At 45.3% G+C, this 15,031-nt stretch overlaps 1 protein-coding gene across 1 annotated transcript in view; it reads right to left on the bottom strand.

Annotated features, from left to right (window-relative positions):
• Positions 1-315: 315 nt before the first annotated feature.
• The window catches only part of LOC124623099 (odorant receptor coreceptor-like), a 108,977-nt gene continuing 94,261 nt past the window's right edge, over positions 316-15,031 (bottom strand). Inside the window, exons 5-7 of the mRNA XM_047148890.1 lie at positions 12,065-12,246; positions 7,726-7,909; positions 316-453 (exon numbers count right to left, since the gene is read on the bottom strand). Coding sequence (XP_047004846.1) covers positions 316-453; positions 7,726-7,909; positions 12,065-12,246 — 504 coding nt within the window. The remainder of the gene's footprint in view (positions 454-7,725; positions 7,910-12,064; positions 12,247-15,031) is intronic.

A 15,031-nucleotide genomic window follows, 5' to 3' on the forward strand; every position in this document is an offset into this window, starting at 1 on the left:
AATGACGATTAGCGCAGATGAAATATGCAGAGCTTAGCAGGAACTAGGATCTTTGTGGGTGAGGTACCTATCGTTTGGATTATGAACACATTAGGAGGTTCTGGACTGTTGACATAATGGCAGCAGTTGCTTGAGCAGTATGTCGTGGTGCTGGACGCAGTGAGAAGAGTGTTTATGAGTGACAGCAATTAAGTGGGTATATTCCAGGGTACTGCACAGATTGAGTCGAGTATCTGTGAGTGGAGTCAGTTACGTGAGAAGTATGTTATGGTAATCGGCGCTGTGAGCAGAGTGTTTACGAGTGGCAGCACTTGCTCACCTGAGCAGCATGTCGTGGTACTGGACGCAGTGCGCCACCACTTTGTGCAGCTCTCTCTCCTGCGTGGTCCCTGCACGGCGCAGTGTCCTGGCGGCAGCGATCTCCCAGCAGTTTCGCAGCTTATCTCCCAGCTCCTGTGGGCACAGTTCTCTCGAGTTGAAAAAGTGCATGAAGATATATTGCCCTATACAGCTCTTCAAAAGGTGTTTAATATATGCTAGCACTTCTTTAGTACAACGATTTACTGACCACAGACATTAAAGAGATATGCTTTACCGACGTCAGGATACAACAACAATGTGTACAACGTTACACTGTATGAATGTAATACGTCTCCGTGTTCTGAAATCAGTTACGTGTCCACATTGGTGCAATAGGTTTATATTCTCACAAAAGCTTTTACTGTAGGAAGGCGAGAGTAATATGCATTAAGTTCAAGAAAAAAGGTGGATCAATAAAAATGGAAGACCAAGAGAGATATGCATGGATTATAGGGGTGTTAGGTCGGGATGCGATTTTTCTTTTCTATTCAGTCTCACAGTTTTACTTCTACCAGTATGGAAGTAAAGCTGTGAGTACCGGGCGTGAGTCGTGCCTCGGTAGCTCAGATGGTAGAGCACTTGCCCGCGAATGGCAAAGGTCTCGAGTTCGAGTCTCGGTCGGGCACACATTTTTTATCTGCCAGGAAGTTTCACATCAGCGCACATTCCGCTACAGAGTGGAAATCTCATTCTGGAACCATACAACATTTGTTAACACATATGGTAATAACTACTATGCCGTTAGAGGGAAACTTTGCGGCTAACACATTTAGAAGAAGACAGAGAATCGAATATGTACAACAAATAATTCAAGATATATCGCTATAAGTGTAATTCAGAACCAAAGTCATTGGCACCAAGGACACCTATGAGAAAAATTTTGAGTTCATGTTGCCTAATTCATCTGCTGGTAAACAGACAAGTGTAGTTCAGAGAAAAAGTCATTAGCACTCGGGACTCTGATGAGAAAAATTTTTAGTTCATGTTAGCTACTTCACATATTGGCAAATCAGGATTGGTTACTAAACTAATTCGTAATGCAACGGATGAGTATAGCACGTTTTTCTATATGAGAGTGCCTAATGAAAGGGATATGTAAGTTGAAATATGTGCAATACGTGCAAAGGAATGTTAGCTCAAAGGAGATTTTTGTGTATAGTCAGAAGTGAAAGTCCTTAGACGTTCAACATGGAATGATAAAACGATAAACTAATAAGAGTTCTTTATGGATACAGAGAGAAATTTTCGTGTACTGAAAGCGACGAAAGGACTGTGAGTTCTATTATGATGTTCTATATAGATGAGATTAGCAGGTATGTGCTCCCTCCGTCGGAGATTCGAGTCCTCCCTCAGGCATGTGTGTGTGTGTTATCCTTAGCGTAACATAGTTTAAGTTAGATTAAGTAGTGTGGAAGCTTAGGGACCGATGACCTCAGCCGTTTGGTCCCATACGATCTTACCACAAATTTCCAAATACGTATTTATGTCATAATTTGTGTTCTTCTGTTCCTGTACGAGTTATCCCTGTAAAACGAAACGCGTTCCTTAACATTTATTATACAGCTTGAGGAGGAAATATCTATAAGAAATTTTGAATTACTTCGTTGTATTACGTATTATTTTATATCTTCATTTACGTTTGTAGATTGATGTTGCATACATTTTTCTCAGGAAATATTTGTCACATATTTGCATTCTGCTCGCCCGCATTCTTGCACCATATTAGCAGAAGTACCCCTACATCAATATGTAATGCGAAATTGAACATTAGACGTCACGATAAACGGACGCTGTATAAAGGGAGGCGATGAGTATAGCGTTGCTTGTAGAGAAGCAAGAACAGCAGAGTGGATCGGTCAGGAAAGCTCATCGACAACGGACATGAATGTCACCAGTGTAACAAACCCATCAGGAACGTTACAAGCCTTCTAAAGCTGCCCAAGTAGCTTTCTGTATCGTGAAGTGGAAACGCGAAGAACCAACCGCAGCTAAGACAAGACCAGGAACACCTGATGCAATGGCGGGCAGAGACCGTCGAGCATTATGTAACACGGTGCGACCGAACCGTCGAATCTTTCCATCAGTAAATGGGGTATGTTCTCAACTGACTTGGTTGTTTTAACCCCCTCCACTGACGGAATGACCCGCTTCCTAATTCCGTATGTATAAAGCCAATACGGACTTGTAGCTGTCACGCCTTTGCGTTTACTGCTACGTATTTTAACCGTAAATAGCTCAGTCCTAATGGTAAGAGGTAGTAGTGAATTCACGTTGTTAATCTTTGAATACAGCACAGCTGCCGCAAGCTCAGCTCACCTTTACTCCACTCCTACCCTCGCCATTGCACCACGTTAACTAGGTGCTACATGGACCTTGCTAAATTCACTTGCGTATACATTTTTGACCGTTACTCGCCAGAATTTACCTAATGATTAGTACACTCCTAACCGGACTATTTCCCAAAGAGCTGTGATGATTGAACGGGTTCGATCCACGGCCTACAGTGCCCTACATTCACACGGTAACACTGCCTACCTGACCCACTTAACTTGGTAGTGAGCTTATGTATCCAATCACCACTGCTAGCAGCAGTGGATAATCCTATCAGCACGACGAGAGCAGCAGACTTACCGTCGAATCCTCCTGAAAATACTTATAACTACGGTCGCCAGCTCTGAAGGAGCAAAAGAATAAATCAATTTTTTGGCTCGTTTCAAAGTGAAACGGCTTGAGTTGAATTTAAACTTAATTCTGAATATTACTATTTCTGATCATTCTAGGTGATTCTACAAAGCAAATACTCTTTCAATATCTGTGAGTTGGCTTGGTAATTACCACCAAGACAACTTATGCAACTTAGGTTAACAAAATTCTATCCTTCAACTTATTTAATGATTTTGGATATTACTCTTTGGGCAATTGATATAGAATTAGTTCAGTGACTTTACTTGAAAGGTTACTCAGAAAAATTTAAGTAACTATAAATAGGCGACTCATTCTGGTGTGACCATTGCTCTTTTCAACATTCTTATACGCTAAAGTATTCTACACCCAAAAGAATTGTAAATGAAAGAGGCGATGGTGGCCTCAGTCTGATTTCACTACACTATGTTTCAGGTTACTACACTTTACAATGAACAACATGCGTCGTAATTTTACTCATTACTATATTCTGTCTTCTGCACTTCCACAAAAGAAAACTGGTATTCTCTTTTTACATGTATACAAAGTTCGACTTAACAATTGCAAGCAGTCTTGCCTTGGGTAGACGTGTCAGTGCTGGTGGTGAGATGCATGTGGCTAACGCAGCTCTTCACTCCTCATGCCCTCAATGGCGGCTGGAACTACGAGCTGTAGCACTCGTATAAGCTACCGCACGTCCGCCATAAAATCTGGGCGCAGGAACTCTTATACTCAGCCCCAGTGGCATAGAGACGGCTTCGACAACCATTCGTCGCGTTCTACTCCACAAACGGCGACGATATTCGCCTCTTCGCTGTTGCACAATCACTTTTGCGTGAGCACAGTTACGCACGTCCGGTCACGTCAACACTCCCCAGGCCATTGCATTGTTCAGTCCCTGTGTCTCCAGCTACCTCTAGCCACGCTCGTATCACCAAGAGTGGGGGCGTTCCCCTACCACCTTTTCACCGAAATCATTTAGTATTTAAGAATATTTATATTTATTACCCTGGAGTTCATACCAGTCATAATAATTTACTACTAGCGCTTTATAACATTAAATCATACAGTAATAACTTATAATTACCAAGAAAAAGAATACATTTGACTCCGAGAGCTTAGTGCATTGTCTGAGAGGCAGCGCTAATTCCCAGTTTCGCCAATAGATGGTATCAGGGTACACTCCCTGGCAGTCTCACACCAGCGCGCCCGTTTCCGACGCGCGGGCTCCAAATTACTGTCAGCCCACCATCATTTCAGTTCCGTTACAACGGTCATCAGAAATCATATGAAATCAATTGAAGGGATCCGTCGTGAGTTTCAAAGTCTTACTAGCAGTCAAGTTTGCGCAATTTCAGTGCTTAGGAAGTAGAACAGAATGGAACTCAATGATCGAGCAGCTCCTCGTAAAACACAGTGTCTACAGTCAATGCTAAGAGCTAGTGTCACCAGCAACACCACCGGACAGTGGATGCCAGGTGACGAATGGCTGGTAGTGATGGATCATTCTGTAACCTGTGGCAATCTGATGGAACGGTTTGAGTGTGACAAATTCCTTAACAACGGTACCTCCGGATATGCATAGTGCCAAAAATAAATAACAGAGAAGGCGGTATTACGGTATGGGATTGTGTTCCATCGTTAGATTATCGTCCCACTTTTTACGGTTAGGGTAACGTTACATTCTGAAAAATGTTGACATCACACGCACTGTGTACTGCTAACAGCAGTAGAACAGCTCGGAGAGAATGATTGTTTCAACACGACAATGCACCCTGCTATAAACCAGCATCTCGGAGGCCGTTTATTATGAACAATAACATTCCCCATGTGGACAGTTCTGCGCATAGTCCCGAACTGAACCAAATGGAAATTCTTTGGGATTAGGTAGAACATCGGCTTCGCTCCAGACCAGAGAGTCCCAGATCACTGCCTTCTCCGTTTTCGGCTCTTGAGGAATTGCCATTTCACCACAGAAATTCATCGACCTAGATTATGTCCTTCAGAACATCAAGTCTCTATAAACGTAAAGCTCGGGCACACTCCTCATTGATGTCCACTGGCAGGTAATCTGAGCTCCAGGAGCAGCGTCTTTGAATAGTAATCAACCACGCCACCACTCAAGTTTTAAATAAAAATCAGCATTGACGGCCGAAGACTTCCGGCATAACAATTCACTATCAGTAACCCTCATTTCAGCCAACGAACTTGTCAGAGAGGTCGAAGGAGCGACAGAGGTTCAGGACACTCTCTTTCCTTTTGGGTAGGAAATTGCCCTTAAGACGAAAGAATCAGCAATAATCAGCAGCACGATTATGCAGAGGGCAACGGAAGCCCCTGCCTTAAAGGCACATGACGTATCCACGTATCTTGTGTCATGTAACTGAAAAAGTGTCAGAATCTCGATATTGGCAAAAGATGGTTCCTCATGTCGATATCTAGGAGGGGACGTCCAACGGGGAGTTGACCATGAGGTAAAGCTTGAATATCCAATTAAAGGATCACGCTCTACGTATCAGGGCGAGGATTATGAAGAGTTTTAACGTGGCAGGGACGCCAGAAAATCTGAAAAGGGAAATTCAAAGATTCAGTCTCGCACGCCATGGTTCCCAGATCTCCTGAAGACAGACGTTGACTGTGGATATTGTATCACAGACACAGTCCCTTCGACTGTTGAGAGATGTCATTAAACCCGCTCAAAGATGTAAACAACCATGCATTAGCAGTGCCAATTAGACTGACGGGTTCAGACAGCGGATCAGTTCCAGTCATTCCAACAGGAAGGAGGTACACGGCTCGTGTTGTCTGTAGTTCAAACATGCCTAGACAGTCAATACCACGGTTCGATCGAGTCCGCGTTGGCACTTTGTGCCAGAAAGGGCTCTAAACAAGGGAAGTGTCCAGGCATCTCGGATTGAACCAAAGAGATGCTGTTCGGGCATGGAGGAGTTACAGAGCGACAGGAACTGTCGATGACGTGCCTCGCTCAGGTAGCCCAAGGGTTACTACTGCATTGGACGAGCGTTACGTGCGGATTATGGCTCGGAGGTACCCTGAGAACAACGCCACCATGTTGAATAATGCTTTACGTGCAGCCACAGGAGGTTGTGTTATGACTCAAACTGTGCGCAATAGGCTTCATGATGCGCAACTTCACTCCCGGCGTCCATGGCGAGGTCCATCTTCGCAACCACGACACCACGCAACGCGGTGCACTGAATGGACCGCTCAGGATTGGTATCACGTTCTCTTCGCCGATGAGTGTCGCATATGCCTTTAACCAGACAATCGTCGGAGATGTGTTTGGGGGCAACCCGGTCAGGCTGAACGCCTTAGACACACTGCCCAGCGAAAGCAGTAAGGTGGAGGTTCCCTGCTGTTTTGGGGGGCATTATGTGGGGTCAACGTACGCCGCTGGTGGTCATGGAAGGCGCTGTAACGGCTGTATGATACGTGAATGCCATCCTCCGACTGGTAGTGCAACCATATCGGCAGCATATTGGCGAGACATTCGTCTTCATGGACGACAGTTCGTGCTCCCAAAGTACACACCTTGTGAATGTCTCCCTTCAGGATAACGACATCGCTCGACTAGAGTGGCCAGCAAGTTTTCCAGACATTAATCCTACCGAACATCCCTGGGATAGATTGAAAAGGCCTGTTTATGGACGACGTGACGCCACAACCACTCTGAGGGATCTACGCCGAATCGCCGTTGACGACAATCTGGACCAACAGTGCCTTGATTAACTTGTGGATAGTATGCCGCGACGAATACAGGTATGCATCTGTGCAAGAGGACGTGCTAATGGGTGTTAGAGGTACCAGTGTGTACAGCGATCAGGACCACCACCTCTGAAGGTCATGCTGTATGGTGGAGCAACATGCAAGGTGAGGTTTTTATGACCAATAAAAAGGCGAAAATGATGTTTATATTGATCTCTATTCCAATTTTCTGTACAGGTTCCGGAACTCTCAGAGCCGAGATAATGCAAAACATTCTTGGTGTGTGTACATTTCAATAGTGTTGTTTTCCTATCTCAGATGATTTTTGACCGAACCTGTAATTTAAAAAGTCGATTTTCATTTTACCATATGAAAATTCCCCCTTATTATCACCGTTGGCTGGTGGTTCGTCGCCACACTACTGTAAACTTTAAGTGTAGGCTTTATGGCTGTTGCTAATAATCTTGGATAAGGCCCTATATTATTTTTGCTTTAGGCACAAAGTGCGACCATTGGCATTGTTTTTTAGTTTAGAGTTATACAGTTTGTAGCTCATTGTTGCCTGAGTGTTATTTTATTCGTTTGAGTCCTCATTTCTTGAGATGATTTTTCACCTATAGTTCGGTAAGTGTTAAATTTTTATGTTTCATACTATGGGAGGTGGTACATCCTTTAGTTAGCAACCGTCAACCTAAACGCAGTTTAGGACCGCTAACTTGTTGTAGGGTTAGAGCCTACTGTAAAGCTGAATCGCGCAATGTGTAAGAGAGGTAGCTACTGCAAATATAAATTTAAAAGTTAAAATGAGTCTTACAGTTTCAACCTTCCACAGATGATGTGTAGTTTTTTTAAGAACTAGGCATTGTTTATTATTTTACAGCAGATAGCAGATGCGTGGCATGCTGCGGATAACAAAGCCGGAGACTATTTAGGAAAGCATGTACTTCAACGCCGTACCTCGAACTGGCCGCAGGTGAGCAGCATGAGCGTGATGAACATGATGTCGGTGACCATGATGAGCATGCCGGCAAAGTAGATGGCCAGGCACTGGAAGGCGTACACGGCGCCGTACACCCGCCGCTGGCGCACGTCGAACGGGTACCAGGCGCCGCTGGGGAACTCCGCCGTCTCCGACATCCGGCTGTGGGCACGCGTCACAGCACTGCACGGCGTGGCACATCCAGCCAGCAACACGTCTTCTGATACATCACGTCTAAGTTTTACAGTTGCCGGTAAAACACTCAGAACAAATACAATGTTTTGGGAACGACTGGTTTTCTAAATTTCCTGGTGTAAGTCAACGAACTGGCTCTATAATATGCTGGGAAGGGGACACAGACTGATGGTATTTGCCAAACGTACACTTGTAACCGTTTTCGATAGTCAACCTCTGTCAGCATGTAATGTCTCTTGCAGCGGTCTCTCCGCGATATTTACAGCAATTTTATAAATTATATAACTCAGTACATATCTCGAAATATCTCTTCTTACCTTACCGATTATCAATGCAAAGTAGTTTCAAGCCCAATTACTCCTTGGAGCGCCCATTTGCTCCATGGAATAGCTTCTCTGCTATCTATGTTTTTTCTTATGAAAAGAATAGGAACTTCTTGCCGATGAGTCGTAAAAGAAGGATCTATATTGTCAGCTTACTACGCCGTGTTGCACGGGATCAGTGGGGAACGTCTGATTTACACTGGACGAACCTGCCGTTTTGAATGCTCAAGATATCCAGTTACTTTAAATAAATAGGCTAACACGGTCTCACCAGCAGATCACCGAAAAATAATAATTATTACAAATGTTTCCAGGAGATCGACTGACAATTTTCGTCGCACCGAGACTTCGAAATTGCTTCACTGCCTTATGGAATTTAAGTTAAGCTTAATTTAATCAGGACAGAACAGTATTGAACTGTGTGAATGTGATAAGCCTGCTTTGTCAATGACAATTCCCTTAATATACGCATGTTTTTACTATCCTGATCAGTGAAGCTAAATCAGGCCGGTGTGAGAGAGGTTCTTTAAATTTTAGAAATATTAAAAGCACGTAGGTCCCTATGCCGCGAGACTGTCCTACAAACATGTAGTTGACGCTAGAGGACCATTTATTCTAGAACGTTTGCAGTCAATACCTTTTTCAAGATAACTAAGCATTATGACTTCAGTAAGACAAATTATTTGAACGATTATAATGTTAAAATATTTACAGTTGTTATTAAATCATCAATACAAATACAAATCTCAAGGATAATTTGTCTGGACATACATGTGACACAGCAACCGAGCAAATAAGGGCCACAGGGTGGGAGAGGACTATTTCATAGAAAAACTCGATAGAGTCAGTTTTCCATGAAGGCGTGTGAGGATGATGAAAGGACTTTGGCATGTGTCTATCACTCCTTGTTGTTTATGTGGCAGCGTGTTGACAGATGGCCGCTTTCATCTTTCGTGTTCTCAGCTTTACGGACGACGCCGTGAGTGGAGTCGGTTATTCCTTCTCCGATGGCGGGTGAGGTAACAGGCACAGCGACCTCAGCGGCGGCCGACGTGGTGTTGCTCTCCTCGGGCTCCTGACGACTATGTCTGCGTTAACTGTATCGCAGAAATGGCGTAGCATGATATTAGGAGGCTGAGGCCAACAAAGGAAATTTATTGTTGCTTAACGATTTGCCCATTCGACGTGGATCTAAAATGAGTATGTAAGAAAGTCACGACAAAAAATCATTTTGAACCGCAGTGGTCTGACTCAGAATCGAAAGACTGAATCCATCACTGATTATCATTCCTCCAGAAGACAAAAATCGCTCTCTCTTGTGATTCCTGTGATTGTAATCGCTGAATATTCAGTTGAGCGGACAATTGGTAATTTTTACTATTTGTAGTATAACGGTAATATAACTGAGGAAGTCACACTTTTAATTGCTTAGAGTCATCAGCTGCTTTTTGCACGATGAATATATGTTGTCTAACTCCAAATCTCTCTCTCTCTCTCTCTCTCTCTCTCTGTCTCTCCCTCCCTCTCTCTCTCTCTCTCTCTCTCTCTCTCTCTCTCTCTCTCTCTCACCTCTCTGTCTCTCCCTCTCTCTCTCCCTCTCACTCTCTCTCTCTCTCTCTCTCTCTTTGTCCCAAACTCTCTCTCTCCGTCCGATCAGACGTCTCTCTCTCTCTCTCTCTCTCTCCCTCTCTTTCTCTCTCTCTCTCTCTCTTTGTCCCAAACTCTCTCTCTCCGTCCGATCAGACGTCTCTCTCTCTCTCTCTCTCTCTCTCTCTCTCTTTGTCCCAAACTCTCTCTCTCCGTCCGATCAGACGTTAAAGGCCCCACGGTATCGACCGACCGCCGTGTCATCCTCGGAACACAGGTGTCACTGGATGCGGATATCGAGGGGTATGTGGCTGTGCCGTTTTCAGTTCTACGTGGTTGGTGCCGCTACTTCTCAGTCGAGTAGTTCCTCAATTAGTCTCAGAAGGGCTGTGTGTACTCCGCTTTCCAAAAGCGCTCTGCAGACGCTGGCGGCCAGCCATCCAAGTGCTAGTTAAGTCCGACAGTGCTTAACTTCGGTGGTCTGACGGGAACCGGTGTGACAGCTGCGACAAGGTCCTTGCCTATGTTGTCTAAACTATTTCAAAGCATTTGGTCTGCTGACAACTTGACTAAACAATAGCTAACAGCGTCATCTACATTTGTTCCATGTAAGCCATATTACGTCGTGTAACGGAGGGTACTTCAGGAACCACTAAACGATCCCCTCTTCCCTTTTCCAGTCACTGATGGCGCATTGAAACATCGATTATCGGTAAACCTCTGTATAAGCTCTAACTTCTCGAATTTTATCGTATTGATTATTCCGAGACTTATATGGGCGGAAGCTATAATTTGTTGACTGCTTCCTCAAGGCACTCTCTCGGAATTTCAATAGTAAACCTCTCTGTGATGCATAACGCTTCACTTGTAGTATCCGCCACTGGAGTTTGTTGACTATTTCTGTAAAGCTCTCTCGCCGACTAAACGGTCCCATGACGAAAGGCCTCACTTTTCGTTGGACTTTCTCTGTTTCCTCATTTAGTTCAACTGTCGTCAAAGAATCAAAGAGAACACCCCAGTTAGCATCTCCTTGAAGAACACCAGATGTGTATTTCGTTTCATTACATGGGTTCCTCTCAATTAACGTATTCATTCGCAGACCTGAGGCGATTATCAGCAGGTCCGCAATTTCATTATGAACCGCTTGTAACGAACTGTCAAAAATGCCTTTTGAAAATCTATATTTCGTTAAATATTTTTTCTACAACTTCAAGTATTGGTGTGCAAACTTATATGTGGAGCGTTTAGCTACCGTTAAGGCACTCCTTTTCTAGTGAAAGTAAGAGCGCTATTGGCAAGCGGAGTGCGCACAGCCCTTGTGAGACTAATTGAGGAACTACTCGACTGAGAAGTTGCGGTTCCAGCCACGTAAAACTGAAAACGGCAGAGCCACATGCCCCTCCGTATCCGCATCCCGTGACGCCTGTGTGCTGAGGAAGACACTGCGATCGGTCGATACCGTTGGGCCTTCAACGTTAAACAGTACCACGAAACGAGAACCACTAGCTGATGAATCTTTCTGGCAGGTTAAAACTATGTGCCTGAAGGAGACTCGAACCTGGGGCCCTCACCTTTCGTGTGCGTGTGTCCTACATTCTGAGCAATCCAAGCACCACTCACAACCCATTCTCACTGAATTACTTTGTCAGTACCTGATTTCCTACAGCCGGCCGGTGTGGCTGTGCGGTTCTAGGCGCTTCAGTCTGGAACCGCGTGACCGCTACGGTCGCAGGTTCGAATCCTGCTTCGGGCATGGATGTGTCTGATGTCCTTAGGATAGTTAGGTTTAAGTAGTTCCAAGTTACGGGGGACTGATGACCACCGATGTTAAGTCCGGTAGTGCTCAGAGCCATTTAAACGATTTGTTTTGATCTCCTACATTGAGAGTTTCATAGAAGTTCTGTATACCTTGCGGGACTGACACTTCTGGAAGAAAGGGTATTTCGGAGACACGGCTTAGTTACAGCCAGGGAGATTGTTTCCAGAACGAATTATCACTCAGCAGCGGAGTGTGTGCTGATTGTAAATGTTATGTTTTATACTGTGCTGAAACAAGAAACGTAATATCAGTGGTGAATTGAAGCAGACGGTGCTGGAACAGCTTCGTACGATTCCGGTACTCTCAATCCGACGAATGCAGGTTGCTGCGTGTGGAGTGCTTGTTATATTGGGTTTGTATTTGGAGAGAGGGACGAGGCGGAGCGCTGCTGACCTGTGGTTGGTGCTGTTGGTGCTGAACATGGTGTGCGTGGTCTGCTGGATGAGCAGCGGGTGGCCCAGCCAGAAGAGGCAGACGACGGTGCCGTACACGAAGTAGATGAGCGTGTAGGCGCGCGACCGCCGCAGCCAGCGACGCATGCGCCCGGGAGCGCCTCGGCGAAAGCTGTCCCCCACCTGCGGGCACAAACCTTGCTCGCGCTCTACACTTACTACTACGACCAAATTAACTATTGTCTGGTGCTTCAGAATGTGCATCACCAATGAATACTTTTTTCCTCTAATCAAACTGAGCCCCAAGGCATCCTCCCTCTTAATTCTGTTCACTACCTCATTACGTACTTAGTCAACTATTACAGTATGTAATTTCGCTGTCTCTCTTTGCTTTGTTATTGCTCGCGTAACAACTAATATACACTCCTGGAAATTGAAATAAGAACACCGTGAATTCATTGTCCCAGGAAGGGGAAACTTTATTGACACATTCCTGGGGTCAGATACATCACATGATCACACTGACAGAACCACAGGCACATAGACACAGGCAACAGAGCATGCACAATGTCGGCACTAGTACAGTGTATATCCACCTTTTGCAGCAATGCAGGCTGCTATTCTCCCATGGAGACGATCGTACAGATGCTGGATGTAGTCCTGTGGAACGGCTTGCCATGCCATTTCCACCTGGCGCCTCAGTTGGACCAGCGTTCGTGCTGGACGTGCAGACCGCGTGAGACGACGCTTCATCCAGTCCCAAACATGCTCAATGGGGGACAGATCCGGAGATCTTGCTGGCCAGGGTAGTTGACTTACACCTTCTAGAGCACGTTGGGTGGCACGGGATACATGCGGACGTGCATTGTCCTGTTGGAACAGCAAGTTCCCTTGCCGGTCTAGGAATGGTAGAACGATGGGTTCGATGACGGTTTGGATGTACCGTGCACTATTCAGTGTCCCCTCGACGATCACCAGTGGTGTACGGCCAGTGTAGGAGATCGCTCCCCACACCATGATGCCGGGTGTTGGCCCTGTGTGCCTCGGTCGTATGCAGTCCTGATTGTGGCGCTCACCGGCACGGCGCCAAACACGCATACGACCATCATTGGCACCAAGGAAGAAGCGACTCTCATCGCTGAAGACGACACGTCTCCATTCGTCCCTCCATTCACGCCTGTCGCGACACCACTGGAGGCGGGCTGCACGATGTTGGGGCGTGAGCGGAAGACGGCCTAACGGTGTGCGGGACCGTAGCCCAGCTTCATGGAGACGGTTTCGAATGGTCCTCGCCGATACCCCAGGAGCAACAGTGTCCCTAATTTGCTGGGAGGTGGCGGTGCGGTCCCCTACGGCACTGCGTAGGATCCTACGGTCTTGGCGTGCATCCGTGCGTCGCTGCGGTCCGGTCCCAGGTCGACGGGCACGTGCACCTTCCGCCGACCACTGGCGACTACATCGATGTACTGTGGAGACCTCACGCCCCACGTGTTGAGCAATTCGGCGTTACGTCCACCCGGCCTCCCGCATGCCCACTATACGCCCTCGCTCAAAGTCCGTCAACTGCACATACGGTTCACGTCCACGCTGTCGCGGCATGCTACCAGTGTTTGCGATGGAGCTCCGTATGCCACGGCAAACTGGCTGACACTGACGGCGGCGGTGCACAAATGCTGCGCAGCTAGCGCCATTCGACGGCCAACACCGCGGTTCCTGGTGTGTCCGCTGTGCCGTGCGTGTGATCATTGCTTGTACAGCCCTCTCGCAGTGTCCGGAGCAAGTATGGTGGGTCTGACACACCGGTGTCAATGTGTTCTTTTTTCTATTTCCAGGAGTGTATTAGATAAAATATGTTGCTACGAAAAGAGCCCTGAAATTCTTTTTAGGGTTGTTGTGCGGTGACTTTCTTTGGATCATTAATTTTCGACAAAACAAAATATATTATGTTCTTATTATTCTGGAATTGGGCTTCTATTAAAGGAACATTGTTTCGTTACTGTAAGTCGCTATAAAGTTCAACATATCTTCCTTACTTAAAAGTTATTGAAAAGGTTACTGAAAATTATTTCGTTATCAATACTGATGTTATAGTACGCAATGTTTGTTCAACATCAAAATTTTGCACTGGATTTTTGTGAAGAGTAAAACACCAATAAGTACCACGACTAACACGAGAACATGAGACCACTATCAGAGAAAAAGATGTTTTTACTATAATGTTTGCGAGACCAGAACTACGCACAGCAAGATTTCTTTTATGTTATGAAGGTAAATTATGTTTTTGCACTGTTAATATATCATCCGTAGCCCGCGTCCACCTGTAAAACGTATCATAAAATCTGCTGCTCTGCCATGTAATTCCGAAAGCTTAAAGAAGTAATTTTAGTTCACTATTACCTGTCCGCTTCTTTGCGGTATGATTGCTTTCATTTAATGGAGTTTGAATGCGCCGCTGCAGCGGCTTGTTCGTTCGTAGCGCAGCTCTGCACCACGAATAATATTTAAATATCTCAAAACGACACAGATATTATCTTAAAAAAATCTGTACATAATTCTATACAAGTATAAAACATGACACATAATGCTTTCTCTTTATTACATAAAGTTCACACAATCGTCCACGCAATTACAATCACCCAGTTCAATTATTCTTTACTCCTTCTTTACCACAAATAATATGCGTTTTGCTAAGAGACGTTACAGTAGCTTTCTTCGGTAGTAGCAGATTTTATAATCTTACATTCTCTACTTTTCTAATCTCTTTACCACTCAAGTACTACATCCATGTTACACTATATTACAAGTACTTCAAGTGTTGGCAGTGCGTAAAACTAGTGCTGTCTCTGACTAAAGAAGCAGTGTTACTTTCAGTGTTCTTACACGTCCCCATATCTCTCCGAAGACAGAGGCGAGGGTTGTTCAAGATCCAGTCTATTGTACAGCCAGCTTTTTCAGCTAAATAAGCAGC

This window comes from Schistocerca americana, chromosome 7 (genome assembly GCF_021461395.2).
Source record: "Schistocerca americana isolate TAMUIC-IGC-003095 chromosome 7, iqSchAmer2.1, whole genome shotgun sequence".
NCBI lineage: Eukaryota > Metazoa > Arthropoda > Insecta > Orthoptera > Acrididae > Schistocerca > Schistocerca americana.